Source organism: Fragaria vesca, linkage group LG2 (genome assembly GCF_000184155.1).
Source record: "Fragaria vesca subsp. vesca linkage group LG2, FraVesHawaii_1.0, whole genome shotgun sequence".
In the NCBI taxonomy this organism is placed as follows: domain Eukaryota; kingdom Viridiplantae; phylum Streptophyta; class Magnoliopsida; order Rosales; family Rosaceae; genus Fragaria; species Fragaria vesca.
The window spans coordinates 31,938,625-31,951,751 of NC_020492.1; the positions used below are offsets into that span (position 1 = coordinate 31,938,625).

The following is a 13,127-nucleotide window of genomic DNA, read 5'->3' on the forward strand; positions in this document are numbered from 1 at the left end:
AAAACCTATGAAATTTTAACAGCATCTTCCTCTCATCAAGCTCTACAACTTTCATAACTAGCACAAACACCAATTCCAAGCCTAACTAGGGCAATCGACTAAAAACATCAAAAACACCATAAAACTTCCACCTCAAATTTCTCCTTACCTAGCTCAAGAGGGAGTGAGTCCTTTTAGGGCAAGGTTGCTGGGTTGGAGGGCTACAAAACCATACCAAGCTTGCCCGGATTGGTGGCCGGAGGAGGAAGTTCCGGCGAAGGAGAGCTACGGCAGTCGGACCTTTCGGGCGGCACCGCTCACTCACGGCGGCGCTAGGGGGGCTGCTACCGGTCTAGAAATGTTGCTGGGAGGGAGACCGATCGATTGGGACCGGTGTGGCGGTCTGGGGCGGCCGGACGGCGGCGGACGGCGGTGGAGAACTTTCCGGGTGGAGAAAGGAGAAAACCGGGTGGGAAGAGAAGAAAAATCGGGAGGGAGAGAGAGAGAAAGGAAGAAGAAATGGGTTGGGCTCGGCCCAGCCGACCCAACTCTCCTTTTAACCCAAAATTCCAAAATTCAACACCCCGAAAAATAATACCCGAATAAAAATTACCTTTTACTAGCTAAAATTTACTCTTTTTACCGTCGTCGTATTTTCTTCATACTAATAATCCTCCGCACATAATCGTCCCCGAAACCCCTCTAGGGACCAATTAAACTATTTACTCAATGATCGAGACGGTAAAATTCTTATTATAATCACGCTAGTAAATAAGGTAAAAATATAAGGGTCGGGATGTGACATTATGTGAAAATAGGTTTGATCTTTAACTTCTGCAAGCCTTATTTTGTTTGCGGTAGTTTGATAAAAAGAGATCTCTTGGTACTTGCACAACTATCTAACAACGCAAAAGAGATGAGATCTCTATGAGGGTTGCAATCCGAACGTAATATTGGCCTCTCCGTTTCATTATGGTGTTGATGACTCTAAAAGTAACTAGCTCGATGCACTCATGAATTCAACAATAGATTTGTTCTTCTTATGCCATATTTCTCAAATAGAGTCATGTTTCTCAACTTGTTATCCACAATAAAATACAATATTTGAAAAAAAAGATGAGTCGTATGAGATAAAGAAAGATGATCATGAGCTCCATGAAAGGAGAAGAGAAGTGTATCTTCTGTTGTATCAAACACTTGAAATAAAAATATGAAAAAAATAATAAAAAGAAGAGTCTTCGTTGGTGAAGGATCGAATAAGAATATAATTAAGGAGTTTTGGTACAAGAATTATACAGTAAAGCAATTGCAAAGAAGAATGATGACAAGGACAATTATGACTATTCATCACTTAAGATGGTCAATTTTCATTAGTTTGAGAAAACTTAGTTAAAAATCATTTTGAGTCCTTAAAAGAGGTCATTTTTCAAAATTACTCCATATATATACTCCCTGCTCTTCACATCATGATGGCGTAGAGGGTACCGAGCTTCAGTGATATCGCCGGTAACATCACATCATGGTGGATAAGGCTTGAGTGACTCCAATGCAAACGTAGAAGTCTCATCGTCTCGAAAGACTAAACAACATGTTAGCATCAATAATGAACGATCGATCTAACAATTCAAGTATGACATAAGATAATACACATAAAATCATTTGTGTTTCCCCGAAACTCATAAATCAAGCATAAGTATTTTTCCCAACCGTACTCGAAAAATTTCAAAAGAAAAGAAATAAAATAAATTTAATTACTTGTCTCACACGCTAAAATGTTCAACAAAATAAATAACTCAAATAATTATCTTGTTCCGAAAACTAGACAATACCAAATCCTTAATAAAGTGATCTCAATTCAAAAACTAGACAATACCAAATCCTTACTAAAGCAATCTCAAATCCGGAAATCATAAAGAATATCATCACTCAAATACCAAATTAATAACCGAAGATCAAATCCATAAATCATGACAAAAAATTAATCAAAGCAACAAACTCAAATAAATTTCAAAAACCAATTCAAAACTCGAAATTATAATATGAGCTCGGAAAATTAAACGATAACTTAAATCATGCATGCATATTTATTAAAAACTTAAGTGTCCACTCATAGTGATTCGGTAGTGTTAGCTATCAAGCTGAGACTTCCTAAGTCAAAAAATTGATAATTTTTAATTTGATACTATACTATCTTTAATTTAATACCCAACTATTAAATTCCATCAGTTTACTACTTGATAACAAAACTGGAAAGACGTAAACAAACAACATCTGGCCTTCAAGGAGCATATACAACCAACTACGAATGTTGGATCTGAAACCTATTTGGCACTGCCACTGCCATTACCATATTAACAACGAGAACTAGGGACATCACTTTTCAAGCACTCATACTCATCCTAGAATGAGAAAAACATTTTTAGGTTAAATCCATTAACATGAAAGCCAAAAGCTAACCAGAGTAAAAAACCGAAACCCTAAAGCTCTCTCTCTCTCTCTATCTCTCCTCTCTCTAAGTCGGCAGCCAACCACAAAATCTCACCCTCATCCGGTGACGGTCTAAAGATAGGCGGGTCTCTAGATCTACTAAAGCCATATGACTTTGTTGCCGGATGAAGGATATGTCAGCAACCAAATGCTTTTAGAGGTAATTGGCCAAAGGTTCTTAACAACTTTTGATCAGCGTGGCTTTTCAGATTAGGTTAAAGGTATGGCACCATGGACTCGAGGAGCATATCTGGTTTCATCTTCCGGATTCCATCTTCGTCCTTGTTTGGGAGGAGTTTTTGGTTTGGTGGAGATGTAGTTTGGTCTCTAAGTTCGTGGCGACGATGAAGTTTCTTCTCCCCGGGATGTGCTTGTGGCTGCGCGGAACAAGGCGGCGATGTCTCACGAAGGCAACTTCATCTCACGGCGGCGACAGCGACGGGGTGTTCTTCTTCCATGTCCTTCCTGCAACTGTGAAGGAAAGTTGGGCTAGGTCAATTGTTTTGGGTTTAGGTTTAATTTCTTTTTGGGCTTTGGACTGCTTTTTTAGTTTATAGTTTTCTATCACAATAAGTTCTTTTCATTAGGACTCTAAGCACTTTTTAATGCCTTATAGGTATTAGCGTTATGAGTCTATTTTTCTATTAGTCTTTTTCTAGTCTTCTAGGTGGGATCTTAGCTTATAATCTATTTTCTATTAGATTGTAGGCTCACTTGTGAGCCAAAATGTAAATGAGGATACAACCCTCATACGAATCTTATGATCTTGCTTGTCCTCTGTACGCATGACAACTGATCGATTTGTATTGTGTCATCTACTTTAATACTAATGACAAATTGTCTTTGAGTTAAAAAATAAAAAATAAAAAAATAACCAGAGTAGCACATACACACACCAAAAATTGAGCTGCTAGCAGGCGCGGCCCAAGGGCTGTGCCCAGTGGGCAACCGATCGAAGGCCTTAAAAAAAATTCACCCAAATACTGTTTAAATTAAACAAAAGGTCATATATTAAAAATTGAGTATGTAGTTTGTGTTTATGATCGATGAATACCTAGAAGGAGGAAAATGAGTCGAATGGATGCAGATTCGTTCGAGAAGGGATTTGTCCGGGTTTGAGATTTGGGAGATTGACCTGCAAGAGAACAATGAGATTACAGAGGCGCCCGAATCCACTATGACGCTCAAGTTAGTCATTTGCGGACAATGGGAATGAAAAGTGGAGAATGGAAAAGTTGCCCGTATTTTTAAGCGCTGAGGCGGGGGGTGGGGTTTGCACTGATTTGAGGATGCCAGCTGTAGACAACTGTCCCCGCACTCTTTTGAAGGAGGCTTAAAGTGCGTGCTCCGAACTGAGCCGTACCCGTGCGTCCACGTGTACGGTCGGGAGGCGTATGACGCTAAGCTGACAGGATAAGACGCATGCACAAGACTTAGTTAGAGCGCTTGGAGTGGTTCCCACCAACAGTTCGGTTGGTTAAGGTTTTGGCTCTGTGAACTTATGACCCAAGTTCGAGTCTTAGCACTCTCACTATTTATCCTCGATTTTTTGTGCTTTTTTTTTCCTTTTTTTTTTGCAAGTTTTTTGCCTTTTCCTTTTCCTTTTTATTTGTTTTTTTTTTTTTCAAGTTTTCTTCTTTTCTTACATATAAGGGATCCTACGCGACTTCTGCTCTCCTTATTCCCTTTGTTATGTTCTTCTTTATTCCCTCAGTTATATTCTTCCTTCTTCTGACAGACAAAAAAAAACCCTTACTTTGGCTATTTAAAGATTATGTTCAACAATTGCATTAGCTGTATTTCCTCTCGGTAAAAGTATATATGGTAGTACTTGGTGTTTCTTTGCAATACAGTAGCTGAAATTTTTGGTCCTTCCTCAATCTAATTTGCTTTTATAGATATTAGGCTTTTGGTCTTTGCCTTTGTGCTTGTTGAGATCTTTAACAATTTATTTGTCCTAATAAGAACTCCGAAACGGTCACGTAATGAAACATAAGGCCTCGAAAAATTTTCCGCACAAGGCCTCTAGTTGAAACGTATCAGCCCTGGCCGTTCTAGTTATACAAGCTATGAACTCATTCTTATTAGCAAGGAACTCATCAAAATCATCAAAGCTCACCTAAAATGAGTCTACAAACAAAGCAAGAATTTTGTCTCCTTTAGGCCCCGTTTGGCATAACTTCGTTTTTAAAAAAAATCAACTTCTATCGAAACTTTTAAATTTTATAGTGTTTGGTAAACTATAAAAAACAGTTTTTTTTTTTTTAAAAAAAAAAATTACAGCTCACTGGCAGCAGCTTTTTGATGTCATTGTCATTAAGCGTTAGTTTGGTATTGCTGTAACTTTAAAAGAAACTGCTGCTGCCGTATTTCGAAAATAATCAGTTATGAATAAAAATAGTTTTGTGTTTGGTAAATATTAGTTTTAAAAGTGCTGCCCGGACAAATTATATTAATTTCTAGTATTTTTAAAAAGGTTTTTTTTAGAAGTTGCTATCAGTGACCTGTAATTTTCATTTAAAAAAAACTAAAAAACTGTTTTTCTTTTATGTACCAAACACTATTAAATTTGAAAGTCCGGACATAAGTTGATTTTGAAAAAGAAGCTATACCAAACGGGCTAAAAACACTATAAATTAATATATTCTGTCTTGATGAGACTTTTAAAACTCATATTTACGCCCAGTACCATTTGGTCTAGCGACATTGTCTTCACTTTAGTAAGTTAGAGGTTTTGAGTTTGACTCATGCATTTGTAATTTATCTGATTAAAAAAAACACATATTTACCAAACAAAAAACTATTTTAATTCACAATGGATTATTTTCGAACTACAACAATAGTTTTTTTTTTCAAAGTCACATCAATACCAAACTATTACACTCGACAATGCGCACAATTGCAATGCCAAGTTTACAAGTAATATATTATCGATGTGTAGTGAAGTCTAAACTGCAAGGTATAGTGAGAAGTTGAACGCCGTGGGAACCTATGAACAAAAGCCGAAGATTTATGTGGCAATGGGTGGGAAGTGGGAAGAGGATTGAAGACGTTGCGGTTTCAAAAATTTAAAAAACCCAATATAAATATAAATAAAACGACAAGTCCCACGCCACCCACAATTCCAAGAGGAGGACAGACTCTCTCTCTCTCTGCGGTTTTTGGCCGACCTTCAAAATCCTCGGTCCCCTCAAAAACCCTAATTCTCGCCGCTCCCTTGCTTCTCTCACCCTTTTGGCTTCGTCTCTCTCTCTTTCTCTCTCTCCGCTCCCTGGCCTTGCCGTCGCGTCGTCTTCTTCATCGGGTAAATTTACTTGGATAAGCTTGGGATTTTGTTAATGGTTATCGGAGAATTCTAGGTCAATCACACTTCGATTACTTGTAATTTCTGAATTTATTTGCTGAATTTTGATGCGGTGAATTGTACTACGCAACAGTCGAGCACATATTTCTTTGGTGTTTGATATATTGATTTATGTGGAATTTTTTATTGATCATTTTCCTTTTTTTTTTTGCCATATCTGGATGCATATATAGAGAGATTAGAATAGAGTGTTTGAAATGATGTTTTTTCTTTTAATTTTAGGGATTTTATGAATTGAAAAGGATATGATGGAAATAGTGTTGGTGTCCGGTTTTTTCATTGTCTGTTGCAATTTCTGATTTAGGTTTGACGGACTCGAATAATATGAGTGGTGGAGTTGAGGCTAACGGGATGGATGATGTGCGCCGGCCTCTGTTGGAGCCCTTGGATATTAGTGCTGCAGATAAGAGGATTAGAACACTTAAGTTCAAAATAGGGGAAATCCACTGTGCTTCTTGTTCAACTACTATTGAATCTGTGGTTGGAAAGCTTAATGGGGTCAAGAGTGTTACGGTATCGCCCATTCATGGCCAAGCTGCTGTCGATTATATTCCAGAGCTCATTAATGTGAGTTGAGTTTAAAGGCTTGTCTCCTTGCAAGTTTTAAGATACTGATTTAATACGTTTTATGTATACATATATGAGAAAATGGAAACATTATGATGTACTTTGTATCAGGGAAGCAAAATCAAGGAAGCCATAGAAGATGCAGGTTTCCCAGTTGATGAATTTCCAGAACAAGACGTAGCAGTATGCCGGCTCAGGATAAAAGGAATGATGTGCACTAGTTGCTCCGAGTCCATTGAATCTGCTCTTCGTATGGTTGATGGAGTGAAGAACGCAGTTGTTGGTCTAGCGCTTGAAGAAGCAAAGGTTCACTTTGATCCAAACATCACTGACACCTGTTTGATCATTAATGCCATAGAAGATGCTGGCTTTGGATCTGAGCTCGTTAGCTCAGGGAATGATGTAAACAAAGTGCATCTAAAAATTGAAGGAGTTAATTCTTCTGAAGACATGACTATCATTCAATCCTCCCTTGAATCAGTTGAGGGTGTGAATAATGTTGAGGTGGATGTGTTAGAAAAAAAGGTCACTATTACCTATGATGCAGACCTCATTGGTCCAAGATCTCTTATACAATGTATAGAAGAAGCTGGAAGTAAACCCAAATCATACCAAGCAAGCTTGTATGTTCCTCCAAGACGAAGAGAAGTTGAACAGCAGCTTGAGACTCGGATGTACAGGAACCAGTTTTTCTTGAGCTGTCTATTTTCAGTTCCTGTATTTTTATTCTCAATGGTGCTTCCAATGCTTTCTCCCTATGGGGACTGGTTAATGTACAAGATTCACAACACGCTCACTGTAGGAATGCTTTTAAGATGGATCCTGTGCACACCCGTACAGTTCATTATTGGCAGGAGGTAATCCATTAGTATATTTATACTGTTTCTTCTTATTGTTATGAGTTATGTAGCAACAACTTGTGCATCAATGTATCTGAGGACTGAATATTTTTAAATACTATTCTAGAACTAAAAAAACTTTGCTTTTGGATGTCATTGTCAGGTTTTATGTGGGATCATATCATGCTTTAAGACGTAGATCAGCTAATATGGATGTTCTTGTCGCACTTGGCACCAATGTTGCTTATTTTTACTCTGTCTATATAGCAATGAAATCATTGGCTTTGGATAATTTTGAAGGGGAAGATTTCTTTGAAACTAGTTCCATGTTGATATCCTTTATACTCTTGGGGAAGTACTTGGAAGCTCTTGCTAGAGGAAAGACATCTGATGCTTTAGCAAAGCTGACAGACCTGGCTCCTGATACGGCCTATCTGCTATCATTAGATGATGATGGCAATGCTACCTCGGAGATAGAAATTAGCACTCAACTTATTCAAAGAAATGATATACTTAAGATTGTTCCCGGAGCAAAAGTTCCTGTTGATGGGATTGTAATTAGTGGTCAAAGCCATGTGAATGAGAGTATGATCACAGGAGAGGCAAGGCCCATCTCCAAAAGATTAGGTGACAAGGTAGTATATCTTTGTTTCTTACTCTGATATGCAGCATTGAAAGAAAAATGCTAAAGTTAACCTTTTCCCTTTCACTTAAATAGGTAATTGGTGGCACCATGAATGAGAATGGATGCTTACAGGTTAAGGCAACCCATGTTGGTTCAGAGACTGCACTATCCCAGATAGTGCAACTTGTTGAAGCTGCACAGCTTGCCAGAGCACCTGTTCAGAAGATAGCTGACAAGATCTCAAAGTTTTTTGTTCCAACAGTGAGTTCATTTATTTCTACCTTAAGAGTATCATGTACCAAGCAATATTACTAAACATATTTTTCTTCTTTTCGAATACACACACACACACAGACACACGTATATATAATTTCAATGGTGAAGGCTTTTGTGAATTTATTTTAGCTGACAAGAGACTCTTGGAGTACTTACAAACATGGTACATATCCTAATATTAGAATAGAATTTTTAATAACACTAAAATCAAAGAAATACCCGAACAAAACTTCACTTCTTTGGATTGCTCTTGCCCTCTTGGTTTATGTATTATAGTTTTACTAGATTATCATTCAGAATTTACTTTGGACCAAAAAGACCTGGACTTAGTCTTGTCCTTTCAAGGAGGATTTGGCTTTTCTCACCTAGCAGTGGCTACTGCATCAAAAACAAAGGCGCAAATTAGATATGAAAGAATCTACAAAGCACATATCTGCATATGATACTTCTATCTAAAATAATAACTAATTCTTGGTTTCAAAGATTATTAGCTGATCAGCATATACAAACTCGTTCTTATTTTTCATATTAACCGTTAAGGGTGTTAGATCAATATATATTTCCTTATCTGTTTTTGGATTTTTTGGTTTCCTTTTTTGGTAATTTTTCTTGTTTTATTTTTTATCTTTTTCTTTAGTCACATAAGTTTTTAGTTCTTTTTTCGTTCAAACTATGTTTATTTATTTATTTCTCACAAAAAAAAAACTACTGTATGCTTGTTTATTGTTGAGTGCCAGGACTTGACAAACTAGCTACATGGTGGTTGGAGGTATTGAACTCCATGTCTTTAACAGTTTCTTGTTAGCAAAAATAATTTGATCTTCTTTCCCACAACAGGTTGTGATTGCAGCGTTTTTGACATGGCTGAGTTGGTTCATCCTGGGAGAATTCAGTCTTTATCCCATGTTTTGGATACCAAAAGGCATGGATAGGTTTGAGCTGGCACTACAGTTCGGCATCTCAGTGCTAGTGGTTGCATGTCCTTGTGCTTTGGGATTAGCAACACCTACAGCAGTCATGGTTGCAACAGGGAAGGGTGCTACACAAGGTGTTCTTATCAAGGGTGGAAATGCACTTGAAAAGGCTCATAAGGTAAGGCCACCTTGTATCTGAGAGAATCTTTAACTCTAAGTTATGGTCTGGGTTTCATTTGCGTGGTCTTTTTTATTGTGTTTACATTTTATCTATCTATAGAAAGCGAGAACCCTCTAATGGCTGGTTTACTTTATTCCGATTTGCTTTTTGTCAATAACTGTTATTGCTGGTATCAACAAACACAACTATGACAGTAGCTACATCAAAGATTCAAGTACTGTCATATTACTTCATAACATGAGCTGATTATTACAAAGTCAACATATATCTTGGGGTGTCAATCCAAACAGTCATCTATCCTTGGAAGATTATATATACATAATTACATATATGTACCTATACATACATGTACTGCTGTCTCTGTTTGTTGAGATTTTAGTGGTGAATTTTTTTTGTTGTAGCTATGGCAAATGCAACTATTTCTAGTTAGAATTTGTATTATACAAGATGATCTAGAGTTTTGATGGGTGTTTGCACGTATTCATGTCACCAAACATCATATTAAGTCCACCAGCTACTCTTATTAGCATGGTGAGGGACTCTTGATTTTGATTGACAGAAAGGGATTTATATAGATTGCTATATTATCTGATTTATTTCTGTTTTTAAACTTTTTTTTATTTAATTTTATTTGGCACCTAGGTCTTGCACATTGATATATTTCATCTAGATGTGTGCATTCGTGTGCATGTGTATTTGGTATTCCTAATATGCATTTGTTGTTTATCCTGCAGGTGACAACAGTTGTCTTTGATAAGACAGGGACATTGACAGTTGGAAAGCCGACAGTAGTTAGTGCTGTGCTCTTTTCCAATTACTCAATGGAGGAATTCTGTGTTGTGGCTACTGCTACTGAGGTTGGTGTTTATATTTTAAACATTTTTACTCTTTCAGAAACTTTACTTGAAAACTTCCAAGAACTATATATGTGCGCGCGCTCGTATCTGTATATTTCCGTTGATGTACTTTATGAATTATGAATTAGATTTTATTATGGTAGCTTATAATTCAACAATCAAGTTAATCCACCTCTTTGCAATATTATTTAGGCAAATAGTGAACACCCAATAGCAAAGTCCATTGTGGAGCATGCAAAAAGGTTTCTTAACAAGTTTGGGTCAAATGAACATTTGGTGGAGGCCAAGGACTTTGAGGTGCACACTGGAGCTGGTGTTAGTGGAAGAGTTGGTGACAAACTGGTTCTGGTTGGGAACAAGAGGCTCATGCGGGAATATAATGTCCAGGTTGGTCCTGAGGTTGAGCAATTCATTTCAGAGAATGAGAAATTGGCTCGAACATGTGTATTAGTATCCATTGATGGAAAGGTTGCTGGCTCTTTTGCTGTAACTGATCCACTGAAGCCAGAGGCTGCATGTGTAGTCTCTTATCTCCACTCAATGGGCATTTCAAGCATCATGGTTACTGGCGATAACTGGGCAACGGCATCAGCAATTGCAAGGGAGGTTGGCATTGATAAGGTGTTTGCTGAGACCGATCCAATGGGAAAAGCTGATAGAATTAAAGAGCTACAGGTAAGCTTGTGACAGTCACCTAGGGCAGTGTGTATAAAATGTTAATGACTAAATTGAAGTCTGAATAGTAAAGTTCTAGGCTTTAACGAAACGTGGATGTGGTGGTACAACAAAGAGTTTTAACAAAATTTTAGAGTTTCAGACCAAAGAGAATAAAAAAAAAAGGATTTGATTTTGATTGCTTGCTGTTTTTGTGTCATTGCATGAAGCCTGGTCAATATGCTTTCAGTCTCTGACATGGAGGCAGCTTGCTACATCATTCTGCATGACTCTGTTTAGGGGTTTTCTTCCCAGAATATGGCAGTTGCTTTTCTTTTATCTTGAGGGAAATGGCCAGCTGACCACTGAAATGTTTATCTTTCAAGAATGTGGCCAAATATGTGATTTGCATGCCTTATAATTCCAGCGCTTCTAGTCACTTGTTTTGAAAATTTGAAATCACTCATCAGTAATTCTACATTTAGTATAAATTTGTTTCTTAAGAATATTTAAATTTGGTATTCTATATCAAGTTTGTTCCACCACCAATTATGGATGTACAATCTGAACAAGCATAACCTTCTTTGACTGTCATACTGAAATTGGATGCAGATGAAAGGATTGACTGTGGCTATGGTTGGAGATGGAATCAATGACTCACCAGCTTTGGCTGCAGCAGATATTGGCATGGCAATTGGTGCTGGCACTGATGTAGCTATAGAAGCTGCTGATATAGTTTTGATGAAGAGCAATTTGGAAGATGTGGTTACAGCCATAGATCTATCTAGAAAGACTATGTCTCGAATTTGGTTGAATTATGTCTGGGCCATGGGATACAACATCCTTGGCATGCCAGTTGCTGCGGGAATCCTGTTCCCTTTCTCTGGGATCCGGTTACCACCTTGGCTTGCCGGTGCCTGTATGGCTGCTTCATCTGTAAGTGTGGTATGTTCATCTCTCTTGTTGCAGTCTTATAAGAAGCCTTTGCAGTTTCAGAACGTCTCCGCCAAGTCTGCGCAACAGTGTACATCTGACTAGTTTTCAACTTCTGGTTGTTGCAGCAATAAATTTATGCATGCACTCGAGATTCGTAGTCTAGATGTACAAGGCCATGATTTTCTACAAAATACTGTATTTCATCTATCAATTTTGATGCTGAGAACTAATTAGCCAAATATTGATGATGTACAAATCTAGAATACACATACATGCAGGTTGATATACCTCGTTGAAGAGTTGAAGGACATTGCGTCAGAAGAATGTAGTTAATAAGTTGTTTGCCCCAATTACAAGTTTAGCCATTAGATCTAAGTCATCTAACTAGGTTTTGTCTTGATTAATTCTTCACATGATATGGCAAATGACATAGAATTAAAATATATATTTATTAAGCCATTACAGCTGGTTGAATGGTATAAGCTTAGCTGCTTAGGTAATGGATCATCATACCTATTTTGAAGATGCTGTTGTTGATTAAAGTTCCAATCTATGCTTGGTGGTCAAGGAGGTGGAAGCGTTTCGAAAAAAATTTCTAGGCACCGATTAGTTTCTGAAACTGAAAAGCCTTTGAAGAATTAAACCATGTGATATCTCGATTAAAAAACATAAGAGATACTTAGCTTTGAATCCCGCTGATATTGATTGGAGTTAAATCCTTATCTAAATTTATGACCAGCGAAGAGAAAACATTTTGATAAGATCTCCGGGCACTAATTAGTCTTTGTGCTTGAAAGTCTTTGAGAAAGCCGTGTCATATGTCTTTGGTGAGCTTCCATATGGACTCGTTTTGAAGTCTTAATTAATCTAGAATTGGACTCACTTATGAGCCGAGATGATAGGTCCCGGTCTGTTAGAGTTTTGCATTTGGGACCTTGGAGGTTTCAATGCAACAAAATAGATATGGATACTTTACCATAAGTATACCATTGAATCTTTTGGAGTACTACTGAAGGAAGATTCAATTTGTTATGTATAGCAGAGCATGGAATGACATTGAGTGGACCTGCCTTTATGTACCACCGTGGATAATACAACTTCTTATTTAGTCTATACAAAGCAGTATAATGGTACGTAATGGTCACTCTTGCTTTAAGCTAGAACAAATTTCTCGCAATGCGTTGACACTCCACGTATGTTATATGAATGTATTTCTATAGGGAAAATGGCGGTGAGGGTGATCGACGTCGTCAGTGGTGCTCGTTTGGCAAAGATCTCTAGATGCTCAATGCGGTTGACGTCCTCCTCGTCGGCGGTCGTCGTCCCCCTCGTTGGCACATCTTAGATCTGGTGAGATACGATTGAGAGAGAGAGAGAGAGAGAGAGAGAGAGAGAGAGAGAGAGAGAGAGAGAGAGAGAGAGAGAGAGAGAGAGAGAGAGAGAGAGAG

General features: G+C 37.8%; 1 protein-coding gene across 1 annotated transcript; it reads left to right on the plus strand.

The window, feature by feature from the left end:
- Positions 1-5,724: 5,724 nt before the first annotated feature.
- LOC101302901 (putative copper-transporting ATPase HMA5-like) lies at positions 5,725-12,031 on the plus strand. Its single transcript, XM_004291759.1, has 9 exons — positions 5,725-5,770; positions 6,135-6,397; positions 6,509-7,254; positions 7,400-7,871; positions 7,955-8,122; positions 8,975-9,229; positions 9,967-10,089; positions 10,282-10,764; positions 11,356-12,031. Exons 2-9 carry the CDS (start codon positions 6,155-6,157, stop codon positions 11,779-11,781), a joined length of 2,916 nt encoding a protein of 971 aa, XP_004291807.1. The 5' UTR covers positions 5,725-5,770; positions 6,135-6,154; the 3' UTR covers positions 11,782-12,031.
- The last annotated feature ends 1,096 nt before the right edge of the window (positions 12,032-13,127 follow it).